This window comes from Cebus imitator, unplaced genomic scaffold (assembly GCF_001604975.1).
Source record: "Cebus imitator isolate Cc_AM_T3 unplaced genomic scaffold, Cebus_imitator-1.0 Scaffold755, whole genome shotgun sequence".
Classification (NCBI taxonomy): domain Eukaryota; kingdom Metazoa; phylum Chordata; class Mammalia; order Primates; family Cebidae; genus Cebus; species Cebus imitator.
In genome coordinates, this window is record NW_016108070.1 from 282047 (window position 1) to 297764 (window position 15718).

At 36.5% G+C, this 15718-nt stretch overlaps 1 protein-coding gene across 4 annotated transcripts in view; it reads left to right on the top strand.

Annotated features, from left to right (window-relative positions):
* PPP3CB (protein phosphatase 3 catalytic subunit beta) overlaps positions 1 to 15718 on the top strand; it is a 58101-nt gene that overhangs the window by 20037 nt on the left and 22346 nt on the right. For all 4 annotated transcript variants that reach the window (XM_017519528.1, XM_017519530.1, XM_017519525.1 and 1 more), the window contains exons 4-9: positions 868 to 979; positions 4720 to 4865; positions 5122 to 5261; positions 5362 to 5439; positions 5545 to 5639; positions 8671 to 8796. In XM_017519528.1, the coding sequence (XP_017375017.1) occupies positions 868 to 979; positions 4720 to 4865; positions 5122 to 5261; positions 5362 to 5439; positions 5545 to 5639; positions 8671 to 8796 (697 nt within the window). The remainder of the gene's footprint in view (positions 1 to 867; positions 980 to 4719; positions 4866 to 5121; positions 5262 to 5361; positions 5440 to 5544; positions 5640 to 8670; positions 8797 to 15718) is intronic.

Here is a 15718-nt window from a genome sequence, read left to right on the forward strand (position 1 = left end):
TTCACCATGTTGACCAGGATGGTCTCGATCTCTTGACCTCGTGATCCACCCACCTCGGCCTCCCAAAGTGCTAGGATTACAGGCTTGAGCCACCGTGCCCGGCAATAGTCCTTCTTTTTTTAAGCAAATAGATAAAATGTGAGTCTCTTTCTTATATTAAAAGAATAGCATCTGCTATAATGTTAAATAATTTTATTTGAAAAATTGCATTTGCATTGAATTAGTTCAGACAGTAAGCACTTATATAAGGCAATATTCATAATCAACAAAACAAACATAAAACATGGACCTTCCCTTCATTGGGCAGCATGGCATAATGCTTAAGATCAGAGGATCAGAATCATATCTCCATCACTTAGAAGTTTTGTGATTTTGGACAAGTTACTTAAGGTCTTTACTTCAGTTTCTCATTGTAAAATAAAGATATTACATACTTCATAGTGTTGTTTGAGGAATAAATGAAGGGAATTAATTAAATAGTGCTTCGCATATTGTAAGTACTCAATAAATGTTAGCTGCTGTTATTTTGACATTATTATTTTATTTACTAATATACTTCTGGAGACCAGTGTGCTAATTGTTTTTATACTGGGGAGTCTGTAAATCCGAAGTAATTAAATAGATTGTTTGATTCATTTATTCAACAAAATTTATTGCTCTTCTATTTGCTAGGTGCTTTTCTGGGAGTGGAGAATAAAAAGTGAATAGGATGACAGAATCTGTGATTTTGTGGTGCTTATATTTTACTAAGGAACAAAGAAAGATAATAGAGGATGGTAAGGGTAATAGAGGAAGAGGAGTAAAGATCAAACAACTTCATTAAACAGAAATACAAGATAAATTCACTAGAAAAATTTTCTTTTGCAGTGTGTCTTATATTTATGGGTTCTGAAGATTCTTTACCCAAGCACATTATTTCTTCTGAGAGGCAACCATGAATGCAGACACCTTACTGAATATTTTACCTTTAAGCAGGAATGTGAGTACTGCCAGGAGAAATGTTTTCACTTCCTTGGTATTCTTTTGGACTTACGTGGGTAGTAAGAGTTATGAAGACTTTACAGTGCAACATGTAAGAACAGATTTCAAAAGCTTTAAGGAAAAGTTGTCGAGCAGTCTCTGGTGTTTAATGGTATTTAATTAAAAAGTTTTTGGTGAGGCACAGTGGTTCGCACCTGTAATCCCAGCACTTTAGAAGACCTAGGCAGGCGGAATGCCTGAGCTCAGGAGTTTGAGACCAGTCTGGCCAATATGGTGAAACCCCATCTCCACCAAAAATACACAAAAATATCAGCTGGGTATGGTGGCTCGCTCCTATAGTTCCAGCTACTCAGGAGGCTGAGGTGGGAGGATCGCTTGAGTCTGGGAGACGGAGGTTGTAGTGAGCCAAGATCATGCCACTGTACTCCAGCCTGGGCAATAGAGTCAGACCATGTCTCAAAAATAAAAAAGTTTTCATTTCAGAATTTCCTATTATGTTTAACTTTTACAAATATGCTCTAGAGTAGCTTAGAGTTTTATTAATTTTATTTATTTATTTATTTTTATACTTTTTTCTTTTTTTTTAATAAAGACGGGGTTTCACCATGTTGGTCAGGCTGGTCTTGTACTCCCGACCTCAGGTGATCTGCCTGCCTTGGCCTCCAAAGTGCTTGGATTACAGGCGTGAGCCACCACGCCCAGCAGCTTAGAGTTTTTTATATAGTTTTAATGTTAAATTTTCTTTTTCTAGGCCAGGCGCGGTGGCTCACGCCTGTAATCCCAGCACTTTGGGAGGCCGAGGTAGGCGGATCACCTGAGGTCAGGAGTTGGAGACCAGCCTGGCCAACATGGCAAAACCCCATCTCTACTAAAAATGCAAAAATTAGCCAGGTGTGGTGGCACGAGCCTGTAATCCCAGCTACTCAGGAGGCTGAGACAGGAGAATCCCTTGAGCCCAGGGGGCGAAGGTTGCAGTGAGCCAAGATCGTGTCATTGCACTCCAACCTGGGTAATGAGAGTGAAACTTCGTCTCAGGAAAAAAAAAATTATATATATATATATATATATATATATATATATATATATATATATATAGAAAGAGAGAAAATGAGAGAGAGAGAGAGAGATTTTGTCTAACAGGAAGAATAAAAACCAGAAAAAAAAATGTTATTGTTGCATTGGACATTTTTGTCCTTCAATCTTGAGGCATTCCTGTGAGGAATCCTAACAAATTGTTTATCCTGTTATCATTGCATTATTTCAATCATGCTATTAATGACTGAAATTCTTTTTAAAATTTTTTGTTTTTATTTTTTATATCTTTTTTTTTTTAAGACTAGCCAGGTACAGTAGTTCGTAAAATTCTTAACTTAAAATGTTTATCCCTTTTCTCTCTCAAATTATTACCACAGTGGTAATCTAATACCTATAAGTAACCATACGTTACAGAGTGAGGCAAGGCCTTTTTCATACCTCAAACCTTTGTACTTTTTTTGAGATGGAATCTCGCTCTGTCACCCTGGTTGGAGTGCAGTGGCACAATGTCAGCTCACTGCAACCTCTGCCTCCCAGGTTCAAGTGATTCTCCTGCCGCAGCCTCCCAAGTAGCTGGAATTACAGGCATGGGCCACCACGCCCAGCTGATTTTTTTATGTTTAGTAGAGACGGCGTTTTACCATGTTGGTCAGGCTGGTCTTGAACTCCTGACCTCAAGTGATCCACCTGCCTTGGCCTCCCAAAATGCTGGGATTACAGGCATGAGCCACCATGCCTGGCCCACCTTTGTGCTTTTTAAGTTAATATTCATGACTGTATTAAATAGAGTTACGCTCTGAAAACAGAAGTAATTTCAACATTTTGAGGCTCAAAACGTGATCCAAAAAGATCATATTACGTAGAGACTTGCAGTAAAAGGAAGAAAATACAGTGATGGGTAGAAGCAGAAGTGGCATACTCTTAAAACTTCAAGGATCAGGCAGTTAACCTAAATGAATAAGATGAGACCTGGAAAGTGCATGCTTGACCTAAAAGCAATCAAATTAGAATTTTTATTAAACCACAGTGCTAGAAAACAGGTCTTTTAGCAGACTAGCAGTTTAGAATCTTGGTTGTTGGAGATATATATATAGTTTTTTTTATATTTGAAAGTTACAGTGTTAAAACGGGAAATAGGAACTAAGTTCTTTTTTTTTGCTTAAATAACAAACCATCTACCAAAATCTCCTTAAAACCAAAATACTCAGGAATTTAAAGTTATAAAGGATCAAAGGAAAGTGCATGATATCTCTCTAAAAGTAAATTAGTTTGATTTGGTAGAGTTTTGTCTTTCTTGTGTTTCTGTATTGGCTTCCTGCTTCACTGCCCATTTTTAAGTATTTATTGTAGACAAGAGGAATCCCTCAGCTTTTCTGACTATGAGTATGCTATTTTCTTTTATTTTTCAGAAAAATTGGATGAACCTTGAATTTTGTTGTGATGATGTAGTCGTCTTGCCTGTAATAACAATAGTCATTGACTCTTAGAATAAAATAAAGCAAGTATTAAAATGATTTATAGTTCTAATTTTGCCTTATTTGGCCAATAAAGGTGAAGGGTTGAGCTGTTTTTAGAGATTTTTTTTTTTTTTTTTTTTTTTTTGTATGGATTCTTTTTTTTTTTTTTTTTTAGCACTGACATAGAAAAGTTATTAAAATAGTTATTCTTAGCACTGACATATCAGAAATTCCCATAGATGAGAACTTTGGAGGCCTTTTAAAAATGGGAAAACATTAGCGATTTACAGTTGTTTTTAAATTTTTTTTTTTTTTTTTTTTTNTTTGAAACAGAGTCTTGCTCTGTTGTCTAGGCTGGAGTGCAAGTGGCACGATCTTGGCTCACTACAACCTCCATCTCCTGGGTTCAAGTGATTCTGGTGCCTCAGCCATTGAGTCTCTGGAATTACAGGTGTGTGCCACCATGCGTGGCTAATTTTTGTATTTTTAGTAGAGACAGTGTTTGACCATGTTGGCCAGGCTAGTCTTGAACTCCTGGCCTCAAGTAATCTGCCCAATTCAGCCTGTCAAAGAGCTGGGATTACAGGCGTAAGTCACTGTGCCTGGCCTGTTTTTAGAGACTTGACTTACTTATTTTTAGTAATATTTGATAAAATATTTATTTTAGTAATACTTTAGTAATATTCTGCTGAATAATTCAAAATAATTTTAGAGAGCAAATAGTTTGTCTTCATAAGACATAATATACTCCAAAATAATTTTAGAAAGAAAGCAGATATTGTCTTCTTAAGACTGGTAACATTGCATATTTTTGTTGATTCTTATAGGGGAAGATGCTTTCGTTTAAAGAAAAATTGAATACAGTAAAATTTATTCTCTGTGGTATTTACTTCTGTGACTTTGACACTACATAGAGTTCCCTACCACCACTGTCATACAGAAAAGTTTTATCATGCCATAAATTCTCTCTTGCTACCTTTTTATAGTCACCCCTTCACTCACTCTGAAGTACTGGCCACCACTTTGCTGTTTTCTGTCTCTATAGTTTTCTTGCCATCTATCTGTCTGTCTGTCTATCTATATCCTATTACCTTTTACAATTGAAACTGTAACTATCACAATTTCATTATAAATAGCTATAAGATATACAGGAGGGGAGAGAACAAGAAATAAAATTCTAATATATATATTTTGAAAATGGTCAGTCATGTAGTTTTCAATTACTTAATTTTTTTTCTTTTTCTAGGTAAAATTAAGTATTCGGAAAGAGTTTATGAAGCTTGTATGGAAGCTTTTGATAGTTTGCCTCTTGCTGCACTTTTAAACCAACAGTTTCTTTGTGTTCATGGTGGACTTTCACCAGAAATACACACACTGGATGATATTAGGAGAGTAAGTATATATTTTAGTTCCAAGATTGGTTTCTATTTATAGTACATTGTTGAGTAGAGTAGAAGCTTCAAACTTCTCTTCACTGCCAAGATTAGGTAATGGTAAAAATTCATATACTGATATCTTAAGGAAATAGCTTCTGTTTATTCACAATAATATAGTATGGACGTATTCAAAGTTGGTACTGCTTTCCTATGTACATATTGTCCTTATTTTTGATGAGTTACGTCTGTTCTTTCTTTTCTTTCTTTCACAGTTAGATAGATTCAAAGAGCCACCTGCATTTGGACCAATGTGTGACTTGTTATGGTCCGATCCTTCTGAAGATTTTGGAAATGAAAAATCACAAGAACATTTTAGTCACAATACAGTTCGAGGATGTTCTTATTTTTATAAGTAAGGAAAAATATCCAAGATTAATCACATTTTAGTTGTTAACATAGCATATGCTTCATACAAAAAAAAATTATTTTACTTTACTCTTTTTTTCCCACAGCTATCCAGCAGTGTGTGAATTTTTGCAAAACAATAATTTGTTATCGATTATTAGAGCTCATGAAGCTCAAGATGCAGGGTAAGAATTCTGTTTCCCTGACCCAAATTAACACCTAAAATATAAATCAAACTTAGTAACCATGATTGATGCTTTACGATGCATATTAAGCTATTTGTTTTGCAGCTATAGAATGTACAGAAAAAGTCAAACTACAGGGTTCCCTTCATTAATAACAATTTTTTCGGCACCTAATTACTTAGATGTCTACAATAATAAAGGTAAGATGTTGTTGATAAAAAAAATTGTTAAACAACTTAGTATTTTAGTTGACTTATTTTTTTGAAAGTATAATAAAAATGGGGTGTTGTTTGAAACTATTAGTATCTAAATTTCTTTTTAAATAACTGTAAGATATAAGGGAGGGGAGAGAACAAGAAATAAAAATCCAAACTGTGAAACTAAGTAATATAACCATTCCACAACTTGTCTCTCATAAAAGCCGTTTTGTAAAACGTGCTCTGAGTTAAGTGCATCAAGCAAAACCAAACATGATTTTCTCAAACTCCCCTTTCTTGAATCTTTTCCCTTATTGAGGATGTTTTCTTGTTTGTATAAAGCTGCTGCTACTTTGACAATTTTGTTTATTTGCACTGTCTACTTGTTTGGATTATCATGTTTCTTGTTTTATGTTCACTGATCTAGGTTCTCTTTCCCTTTCTTATTTCCTTCTTTTACCTCCACAGTCTTATTACTGCCCCATGAAGATTTGCCTTTGAGCTTTTTTGATTAATCTATTTTCATCTCATTTGAGGGAACATTCTTCTCTTTCTTTTTACTGCTTTTTTCCTTTACCTTCTGTTCCAGTGGTTGTCATTTCCTCTCCTTCCCTGAAAATTTGATCTGTCTATAGTAGTTGGATTTCATTTTATTTTGGATATAATTTATTGACTGAAAGTGCCAGATCTAGTTAAGTGTATACCAAGCACATTGAAGACGAGATTGGGTATGTTTATGTAGTTTACATCTTCGGAAGATAAAATTAAGAGGCCAGCTTCTCTTCTTTCTGTCTTGACATGTCTGGAATTCAGTCGACTAATGCCATAGCTTCAGGATCAGACTGGAGTCAATGTGCCAGGAGGAAAGAACAGAAGGTTAAAGATGTATAAAAAGGACATTTAGAGAGAGAATGAGGTCATTGCTAAATAAGGGTCATGGTATAAGTTCAAAAGAGGAACAGAGGAAGAGTTTTTTTGGTTGATGACAGGTAATGGTTAAAAGATTAGAACATTTGCCTGAGACCAAACAGTAGCATGTTGGGTGCAGAATATGCTATAAGAACTTATACTACAGAATGTCTAATGAAATATGACTTCATTTTTAAGAAGAAACATATCTAAGTTTTGATTCCATTGTCTCTCTCTCTTTTTTTTTTTTTTTTTTTGAGACAAGGTCTTACTCTGTCACCCAGGCTGAAATGTAGTGGTACAATCTCAGCTGACTGCTATATCTGCATCCTGGGTACAAGTGATTTTCTTGCCTCAGCCTCCTGAATAGCTGAGATTACAGGCGCCTGCCACCTCACCCAGCTAATTTTTGTATTTTTATAGAATGAGGTTTCACCATGTTCACCAGGCTGGTCTCAGACTCCTGACTTCAAGTGATTGCTGCTTTGGCCTTCCAAAGTGCTGGGATTACAAGCCTGAGCCACTGTGCCCTACCCTAATTTGATTCTCAAAAACAGAACCAAGTGTTAAATTTAACTTTCTGCCAGTGCTCTAATTCCTTAACTGTGACTTACCCTTCTTAGTATTAAGGGAACTAGTGTTCAGTGTCTAGTTGAATACTGCCTTACTCATTGTCCTTTGTTGGTTTGACTCAGGAGGTTAAGGGTTGGATTTTTTTTTAGTACTTAGAAAAGAAACTCAAACCATTGACTCTGTCTTGTCAAAAATCAAATGTCTCTTTGTGATTCTGAGTCTGCGCACAAATAGTGTTAATGATTTGAGTGTTTCCATTATATGGGTATGTTTGTAATTTTTCATTCTATCCATAAGGCAATTTTCTAGATTTTTCTCTTTTCTCCTTTAAAAAAGATCTGAAAGCTTGGTATCAGCTCATATTGTTTGAGGATAATTTAAAATACTTTTTTTTTTCACTTTGAACTGATTGTCCAAACATATAATTTAAAATACTTTTATTTCAGATGGGAATTTCATATGGGAGACAAACATAATACCTATTAAGTTAATGAATAGTAACATGTAGCAGGATTACTTTTGATTCATTAGCCAAAATCACAAATCTTGGAAGCTTAACATCTGCATTTCATTAAATGAAAAAAATTAAATTTCATTTCTTTTCATTAAAATGAAAAAAAGTAACCATAAAATTATAATATCTATAGGACATTTTATACTTTTATGTATTTTCATGTGAAGTGCATTGTCTTATCTTAAAAGTAAACTTCTGTGGTAGGCAGGGTAGACATACTAGTCTTGTTTTAAAAATGAGAAACAGATTAGTTGAATAATTTACCACGCATTGCACAGCTAGTATGTGCTATAGTTTAGATGAGAACCTAGCCCTTCTAACTCAGTGTTCCATACAGTAGTATAACTAGTAACTGAAATCTATATAGGTCATTTAAGATTTTAATTATATCAACATATTGAAACATTTTGAGATACCTGTATTTGAGATGAATATGTTACCTTTGGATTATTTGGTTATAATATTTTATCTTTGATGTTTTAGTGGGATTTTTTCTATACAAAGTAAAATATTTCTTTGTAGTAGTTTTGCCTGATTTTCCATATTAAATGAAACAAATACATTCATACATTTATAAATAAAATGTTGCAAGTGGGTGAGATTTTTTTTGTTTGCTTTATTACTATTCAGCTATCCTTTTCAGGTTGCCTGAAGCTAGAACTTAAATGCTCAATTTGTATGAAATTTTAAAACCTAGAAAATTGCTCATTGCCATTCTGTGTTTCCTCTAAAAATTGAGTTTTCACAATTTTGGATTTAGTAAAAATGCGTGTTCATCATTGGATTGTAAAGTAAAACAAACATTCTTGAAAGAATCTGGATATTGAAGATCTGACTGTAGTATAGTTCTGCGTAACAGTGTTAAAAACAAAATGTGTATTATTATTAAAAAATTAGTTCCTTCCTCCCTCTACCAGCCCTGATTCCACTCACCCATGATCTCCCTTCCTCTTAAAAATACATTTTTCTGCTTTTATGTATTTTATATTTTTAAGACTAATTACAAATAGTTACATTGATATTCAACTTATCTTGCAGCTGCTGTATTAAAGTATGAAAATAATGTGATGAATATTCGACAATTTAACTGTTCTCCACATCCTTACTGGTTGCCCAATTTTATGGATGTCTTCACGTGGTCTTTACCATTTGTTGGAGAAAAAGGTATAATTTTTATTTTTTTTTTAAATTGTTTTATTACTGTTACGTATACTCCAGTTTACTATCATAGGCATATACTTACTAAAGGAAACCAAAGTCTAGTTTCGCTGTGGTTACAGCTCTACTTGTGTCAGTGGATGTGGACATAAAAGTCTCAAAGATATTTTAGTTAGCTGTTTACAGCCCCCATGTGAGGGTGTCTGGGGGACTGGGAGAAGACTTATAAATAGCCCAATGTCTTCAGCTGTTGGGTTTCCTTTTATTTTTTCTTTAGCTTAAATCTTTTATGAAGGGGTGGAGAGATTGCTTTGCTTTTGAATGGGCCCTTCTGCGTATTTTAACAGTGTTTTTGGGCATTCAATCGAAATTCTTGGGAAAATTTAGTAGCCTTGATTTTAGCAATATTAGTCATTTTAATTCCAGTTGTATAAGAGAAATGATAAAGGGAAATTCAGATTCTAACCTAATATTCCTTCTCATATAAAAAATATGTATAAAATTTTAGTAGTGATGCCTTTCTGATAATTTAGAGGAACACTTGTTAGTACATAATAGACTTTTTAAGAGAAAATAAATGCTATTTAAGAAATTCTGTTTCTGTGTTTCATTTGTAGTTCTAGAGAATTCTTAGGATTTTGTTACCTTTCATGTTCTTCTTTTCCATTTTAAGTTAATTTTTTCATAAGAAAATGCCTCAGTTTCCATATGTGGAAAATGACAATATGAGAGTACAGACATGATTATAAAACGTTTTGTTCAGTATACCCTTCTATTTTTTCTCACCTCTTCCATGTTACAAAATGTTCCTTTCTGTTTGAGATATGTCACTTCTGCCAAGGCAATTTGTAGTTCTGAAATTCAGAATTAATACTTAAACTGTTCATGTTAAACCAGGTTCTCTGTAGATTGCCTTTGATGTTCTTTGTTTACTCAGTAGATCCAATGTTAATACGGAGATAGAATTACCCTTTAGCATTTGAGAAGGGGGCCAGTTAAGGGCTTAGGTGCAAGGGATGCATTACACTTACAACCTTCTATCTTTGGTATATGAGAAATAGTTCAATCATAGCGTCATAGGGCTAAAAGGAATTAAATAATTCATCTTGCTCACTCTCTTGCCTTCAGGCTAGACTGCAGCTCAACTATTTTAATGTAATATGGGAAGAATAGAGGGGCCAGGAAGATAAGGTAGAAGGAAAATGGACATTTCATAGACTCTCTCTAATTTAATTCTCTGATGGTCCCACATAAGGAAACATTTCATTATATCTAATCTAAATGTTTATGCTGTGAATGTTTAAACAAGGAAAGAAATAGAGATAATATTTTTCTCAAGTCATGCACCTATCAAAAACCGGAGCATCATAGGGTTTTAGAGCTCATAAGTGGATTTAGCTCCTTTTGAGAGGTGAGATAATTTAAGATGAATTCTGTGGATCCCTTATAAGTGAAGATGGAGAACAGTAGGCTTTTATCAGTGTTCCTACATTTGAGGTCTGCTACTAAATGATCTTTGGTTTTTCCGTTGCCACTCTAAATCATCTTAATCTTTTATAAACAAGGAGATATTCAAACCTTTTGACCATTTCTGTTGTTTTTCTTTATATCTTCTGTAAATTATTCACATCTCTCTAAAAATGTAAAGCTCAGATTTTCATATTACATGCAAATAGAATTCTAGCCAGTGTTAAGCACAGTAAGAAAATCTTCCCAAACTCTTTGCATATTTTACCATTTTAATACATGATGGCTGTTCAGATAGCCTGAGTACTTCTTGATTCTAATGAAAATTTTCTTTTGGTGTGAAAAGCAGCAAGTGTCATTTTGTTTGTTTTACTTCCAAGAAGCCAGTTAGACTCCAGGTCTAGTTCCTGAGAAGCAACTAACCTAAGCCAGAGGCTTTCTGAGAGGCTGATTTAATCCCAAAATTAGATGAAAGCAGTGTTTCTTTACCCTTTTGGGGGCTAAGAACCCCCACTATTTTTTTTATAGAGACAGAATCTTGCTCTGTCACCCAGGATAGAGTGCACTGCTACCATCATAGCTCACAGCAGCCTTGAACTCCTGGGCTTATGTGATCTTCCTGCCTTGGCCTCCTAAAGCACTGAGATTATACGTGTTAGCCACTGCAACTAGCCAAGAACCCCCTTTATATTTCGCTAAAATTATTCTTACATTGGCCTGTAGTCCCAGCTGCTAGGGAGGCTAAGGCAGGAGGATCATTTGAGCCCAGGAGTTTGAGACTATAGTGTACAATAATCACACATCTGATAGCCACAGCACCCCAGCCTAGAAAACATAGCAAGACCCTGTCTCTAAAGAAGTAAAATAACTTACATTGGGAAATTTTCAACATATACCAAGGTAGAGTGAATAATGTGAATTTTCTATGTGCTAATTATTCATCTTCAACAATTATCAAATCAGAGCCAATCTTGTATAATTTATATCCCCATCCAGTACACCCCACCTCATAACCTCAATTATTTTGAAACAAATCTCAACTATTATTTTTATATCTATAAAGACTTTAGAATATATTTCTAAAAGATAAAGATTCAAATTTTAAAAGTACACATACAAACATTTATTTATTTATTTATTTATTTATTTATTTATTTATTTATTTATTTATTTATTTATTTAGATACAGAGTCTCATTCAGTTGCCCAGGCTGGAGTGCAGTCTCATCCTGTTGTCCAGGCACAATCTCAGCTCACTGCAACCTCCAACCGCCAGGTTTAAGTGATTCTCGTGCCGCAGCCTCCTGAGTAGCTGGGATTACAGGCATGCTGTACCATTACCTGGCTCATTTTTGTATATTTAGTAGAGATGGGGTTTTACCACGTTGGCCAGACTGGTCTTGAACTCCTGACCTCAAGGGCTTTGTTTGCCTCAGCCTCCCAAAGTACTGGGATTACAGGTGTGAACCACCACCAGAAATATTTATTAATTTCTTAATATAGAACCCCTTTGAGAATCTGATAAAAGTTATGGACTTTTGCTTCAAAAAAATTCATGTACAAGTAAGTGTATATACACACACGACATTTTCAGGGTGGTGATAGTTCTAAATGAATTTGCAACCTTCTTCACACTTACTGGCCCTCCTTTAAGAACCTCTCTTCTTAATTATATGATATTATATGATCTTCCATAGGAAGTCATACATGTAAGCTTTATTTACTAGACTTTTTTTTTGAAAGTGTTTTATTCAAGGTACTAAGGAAATACAGATATAAGATGGGTCTTTGCAGAGTAATAGGGGACCTGTGATATATAAATAATGACAATAAGGTAATATAGTTAGTGCTCCAAGACAAATGTAGTTTTCTAGGAATCAAGAGGAGAAAGGTTATTTCTGTCAGAGGAATTAAAGTAGCTTTTAGAACAGGCTTGAAGAATGGCGGAATTGTGCTGCTGGTTATGAGCAATAGAATTCTAGACAAGGGAACGTCCCAAGACTGAGTATGAAAACAAGAAATCATTGGTCTCTTTGAGGGTTTAATTTGCTTAGTGAGTAGGATATATGAAGGACAGTAATAGGAAAAGAATGAAAAGCTAGGTTAGGGCTAGATCATAAGAATATTGATCACCACATAGAGAAGTTGAAACTTTGGTAAATGGTGGGCAAGCCACAGATAGAATTTGACCATGTTTGTCATTTAGAAAAATTACTATGGTGAAGGGGACTGGAAGGAAGACTTGAGGTTGAGAGACCTGTTATGAAGTTACACCAGAAGTCAGGTAGAGACGTAATGAAGTCCTGGTAGCATTAGAATGGAGGGTGGGGAGAACCAAAGGAATGGTAGAAGTAGAATCAATGAGACATAGGGAGATTACATGTTTAAGGGTAGGAAATGGTTGAAGATGACTTGGTATTTTGAGTCTGGTGAAGATAGTACCATTAACACATTCTGATGAGAAAACTTTTATTATTACAACAACCCTTTACTCAGGTTATTGCTGTTCTTCACGTTCATTGGAATCTCTAGGCCTTTTACTGTATCATTTTCTTTTTTTTTTGAGACACAGTATCGCTCTGTCACCCAGGCTGGAGGGCAGTGATATGATCTCGGCTCACTGCAACCTCCACTTCCCAGGTTCAGGTTATTCTCATGCTGGAGTCTCCCATGTCTCTGGGATTACAGGTGCTCGTCACCACACCCAACTAATTTTTATGTTTGGCGCAGAGACAGGGTTTTTTGCTATGTTGACCAGGCTGGTCTTGAACCCCTGACCTCAAGTGATCCGCCCACCTAGACCTCCCAGTGTGCTGGGATTAAAGGTGTGAGCCACTGTACCCAGACTATGTCATTTTCTTACTAGTCAGATCCCTTTTTACCTCTCTTCATTCTTAACATATCCTCAAACTCCTTTCTCTCCTGTTTTTCTACTTCATTTGTCCTATAAATCTCAGGTCTAGTCAAATCCAACTATCCATTTTTCCATTCCTACAGCCACGGTATAGATTGCTGCTGGAGATTTTTACAGACTTAAGAATTGGTGCCACCCCTTGATTGATTTCTAACATTGGTTGAGCTCTCAGTAGGATCCTAATACCATTTATATCCCTAGTCTGCTTTTTTTCTCCCATTTGGCTTAGGATAGAGTCTAAATTTCCATTAAAAAAAATTTACAAAGAAAAGAGGGCCAGGCGCAGTGGCACGTGCCTGTAATCCTAGCACTTTGGGAGGCTGAAAGGATCACTTGACCCTAGGAGCTCAAGGCTGTAGTGAGCTATGATCACTCCGCTGTATGTACTCCAGCCTGGGGGACAGAATGGGACTCTGTCTCAAAAGGAAAAAAAAGATAAAGAAAAGTAATTTAATTGGTTTGTGGTTCTGCAGGCTGTATAAGTATGGCATCAGCATCTCCCTGGCTTTTGGGGAGGCCTCAGGGAACTTTTACTCATGATGGAAGGTGAAGTGGGAGCAGACACTTCACATGGTGAGAGCAGGAGCGAGACAGCTAGGGGAAAGATGCCAGATACTTATAAACAGCCAGATCTCACAAGAGTTTACTCACTATCGCAAGGGCAGCACCAAAGGGATGGTACTAAACCATTCATGAGAAATCCAACCCAGTCACCTCCCACCAGGCTCCACCTCCAACACTGGGGATTACAATTCAGCATGAGCTTTAGAAATGACACCATCCAAACTATATCATTCTGCCCCTGGTCCCTCAAATATCATGTCCTTCTGATATTGCAAAACACAACCATCCCCTGCCAATGGTTCCCCAAAGTCTTAACTTATTCTAGCATTTAACTGAAAAGTGCCAAGTCCAAAGTCTCATCTGAGACTCAAGCCAAGTTCCTTCCACCTATGAACCTGTAAAGTCAAAGGCAAATTATTTACTTCCAAGATACAATGAGGGTACAGGCATTGGATAAAATAAACATTCCCATTTCAAAAGGGAGAAATCAGCCAAAAAAGAAAATGAGTTCAGGCCCTATGCAAGCCTGAAACCCAGCAGGCAGTCATTAAGTCTTGTTCTTTTTTTTTTCCTTTTTGAGACAGTCTTGCTCTGTTGCACCCAGGCTGGAGTGCAGTGGCATGATCTCGCTTCAGTGCACCCTCTACCTCCCAGATTAAAATGATTATTCTGCCCCAACCTCCCGAGTAGCTGGGACTACAGGCTTGCACCACCAGGCCTGGCTAATTTTTGTATTTTTAGTAGAGACAGGGTTTCACCATGTTGGCCAGGCTGGTCTCGAACTCCAGACCTCAAGTGATCCACCCGCCTTGATCTCCCAAAGTGCTGGGATTAAGGTGTGAGCCATCGTGCCCTGCCACAGTCATTAAATCTTAAAGCTCGAAAATAATCATTGACTCTGGGTCCTACATCCTGGGCAACCTGCTTCAAGGAGTGGACAGTTCCATCCCTCTGGTTTTTCCACACTGAGGTTGCAAGCTGCCAGTGGCTCTACCATTCTGAGGTCTGCAGGGCAGCAGCCCTTTCCCACAGCTCCACTAGGCAGTGCCTCAGTGGGGAGTATGTGTGGGGTCTCCAGCCCTACATTTTCCCTTGGCACTGCCCTAGTAGTATCTCTCTGTGAGGGCTCTGCCCCTGCTCTGCCTGTGCCCCCAGGCTTTCTCATATGTCTTCTGAAGTCTAAGTGGAAGCCATCAAGCTTCATTCACTCTTGCACTTGTACTGCCTAGGGATTTAACACCACATGGTGGCTGGAGCTAAGCTGTCTCTGACTATGGGGAGCAGTGTCCTGAGACTGTGCTGGTCAATGGGCTCCTCCTCCACCCCCAAAACTATTCTTTCCTCCTAGACCTCTGAGCCTATGATGGGAGAGGCTACTTCATTTTTCCCATTGTTGGCTATTAGCACTTGGCTCCTTTCATATTTTTTTCTTAAACATTTTCTTCTATCCATTTCCCTCACTAGTGAAAACACATTACTAGTGGGAGTGTTCTTTATTGTTTTCTTCCTTTATAAAGTACACTCATCTTGAATTCCTCCCTGAAGAGATGACCCCTCCATTCAAGGCAGTCTAACCTGTCTCTAGATTCTATTACCCTCTGCTTTTTCGGGAAACTTGCTGTATCATTTGTGTCCTCTATATCTTTACATTCTCGCTACTAGTTCTTTTATAAATTATTCAAATTTATCTGATCTTTAAATAAAAAATAAATAACATTTCTCTCATCTGATGTCTTTCTGTCACTATTACTGTCCTGTGACTTTCTTGCTGTTATTTATTTATTTTGCTGTTACTTTCTTGCCTTTTCTTTCAGAAGCCAAATGCATACTTTAGAGCTAATATTTAGTTTCCATTAAATGGCTCCATGTAGCTTTCAAGATAAACCTTAACCTGTCACACACAGTCTTGGACCTTCCCTACTTTCTCTTCAGCCTCATTTCCTGCCCTTCTCTTTCATATTATGTTTGTTCTAGGCATAACACA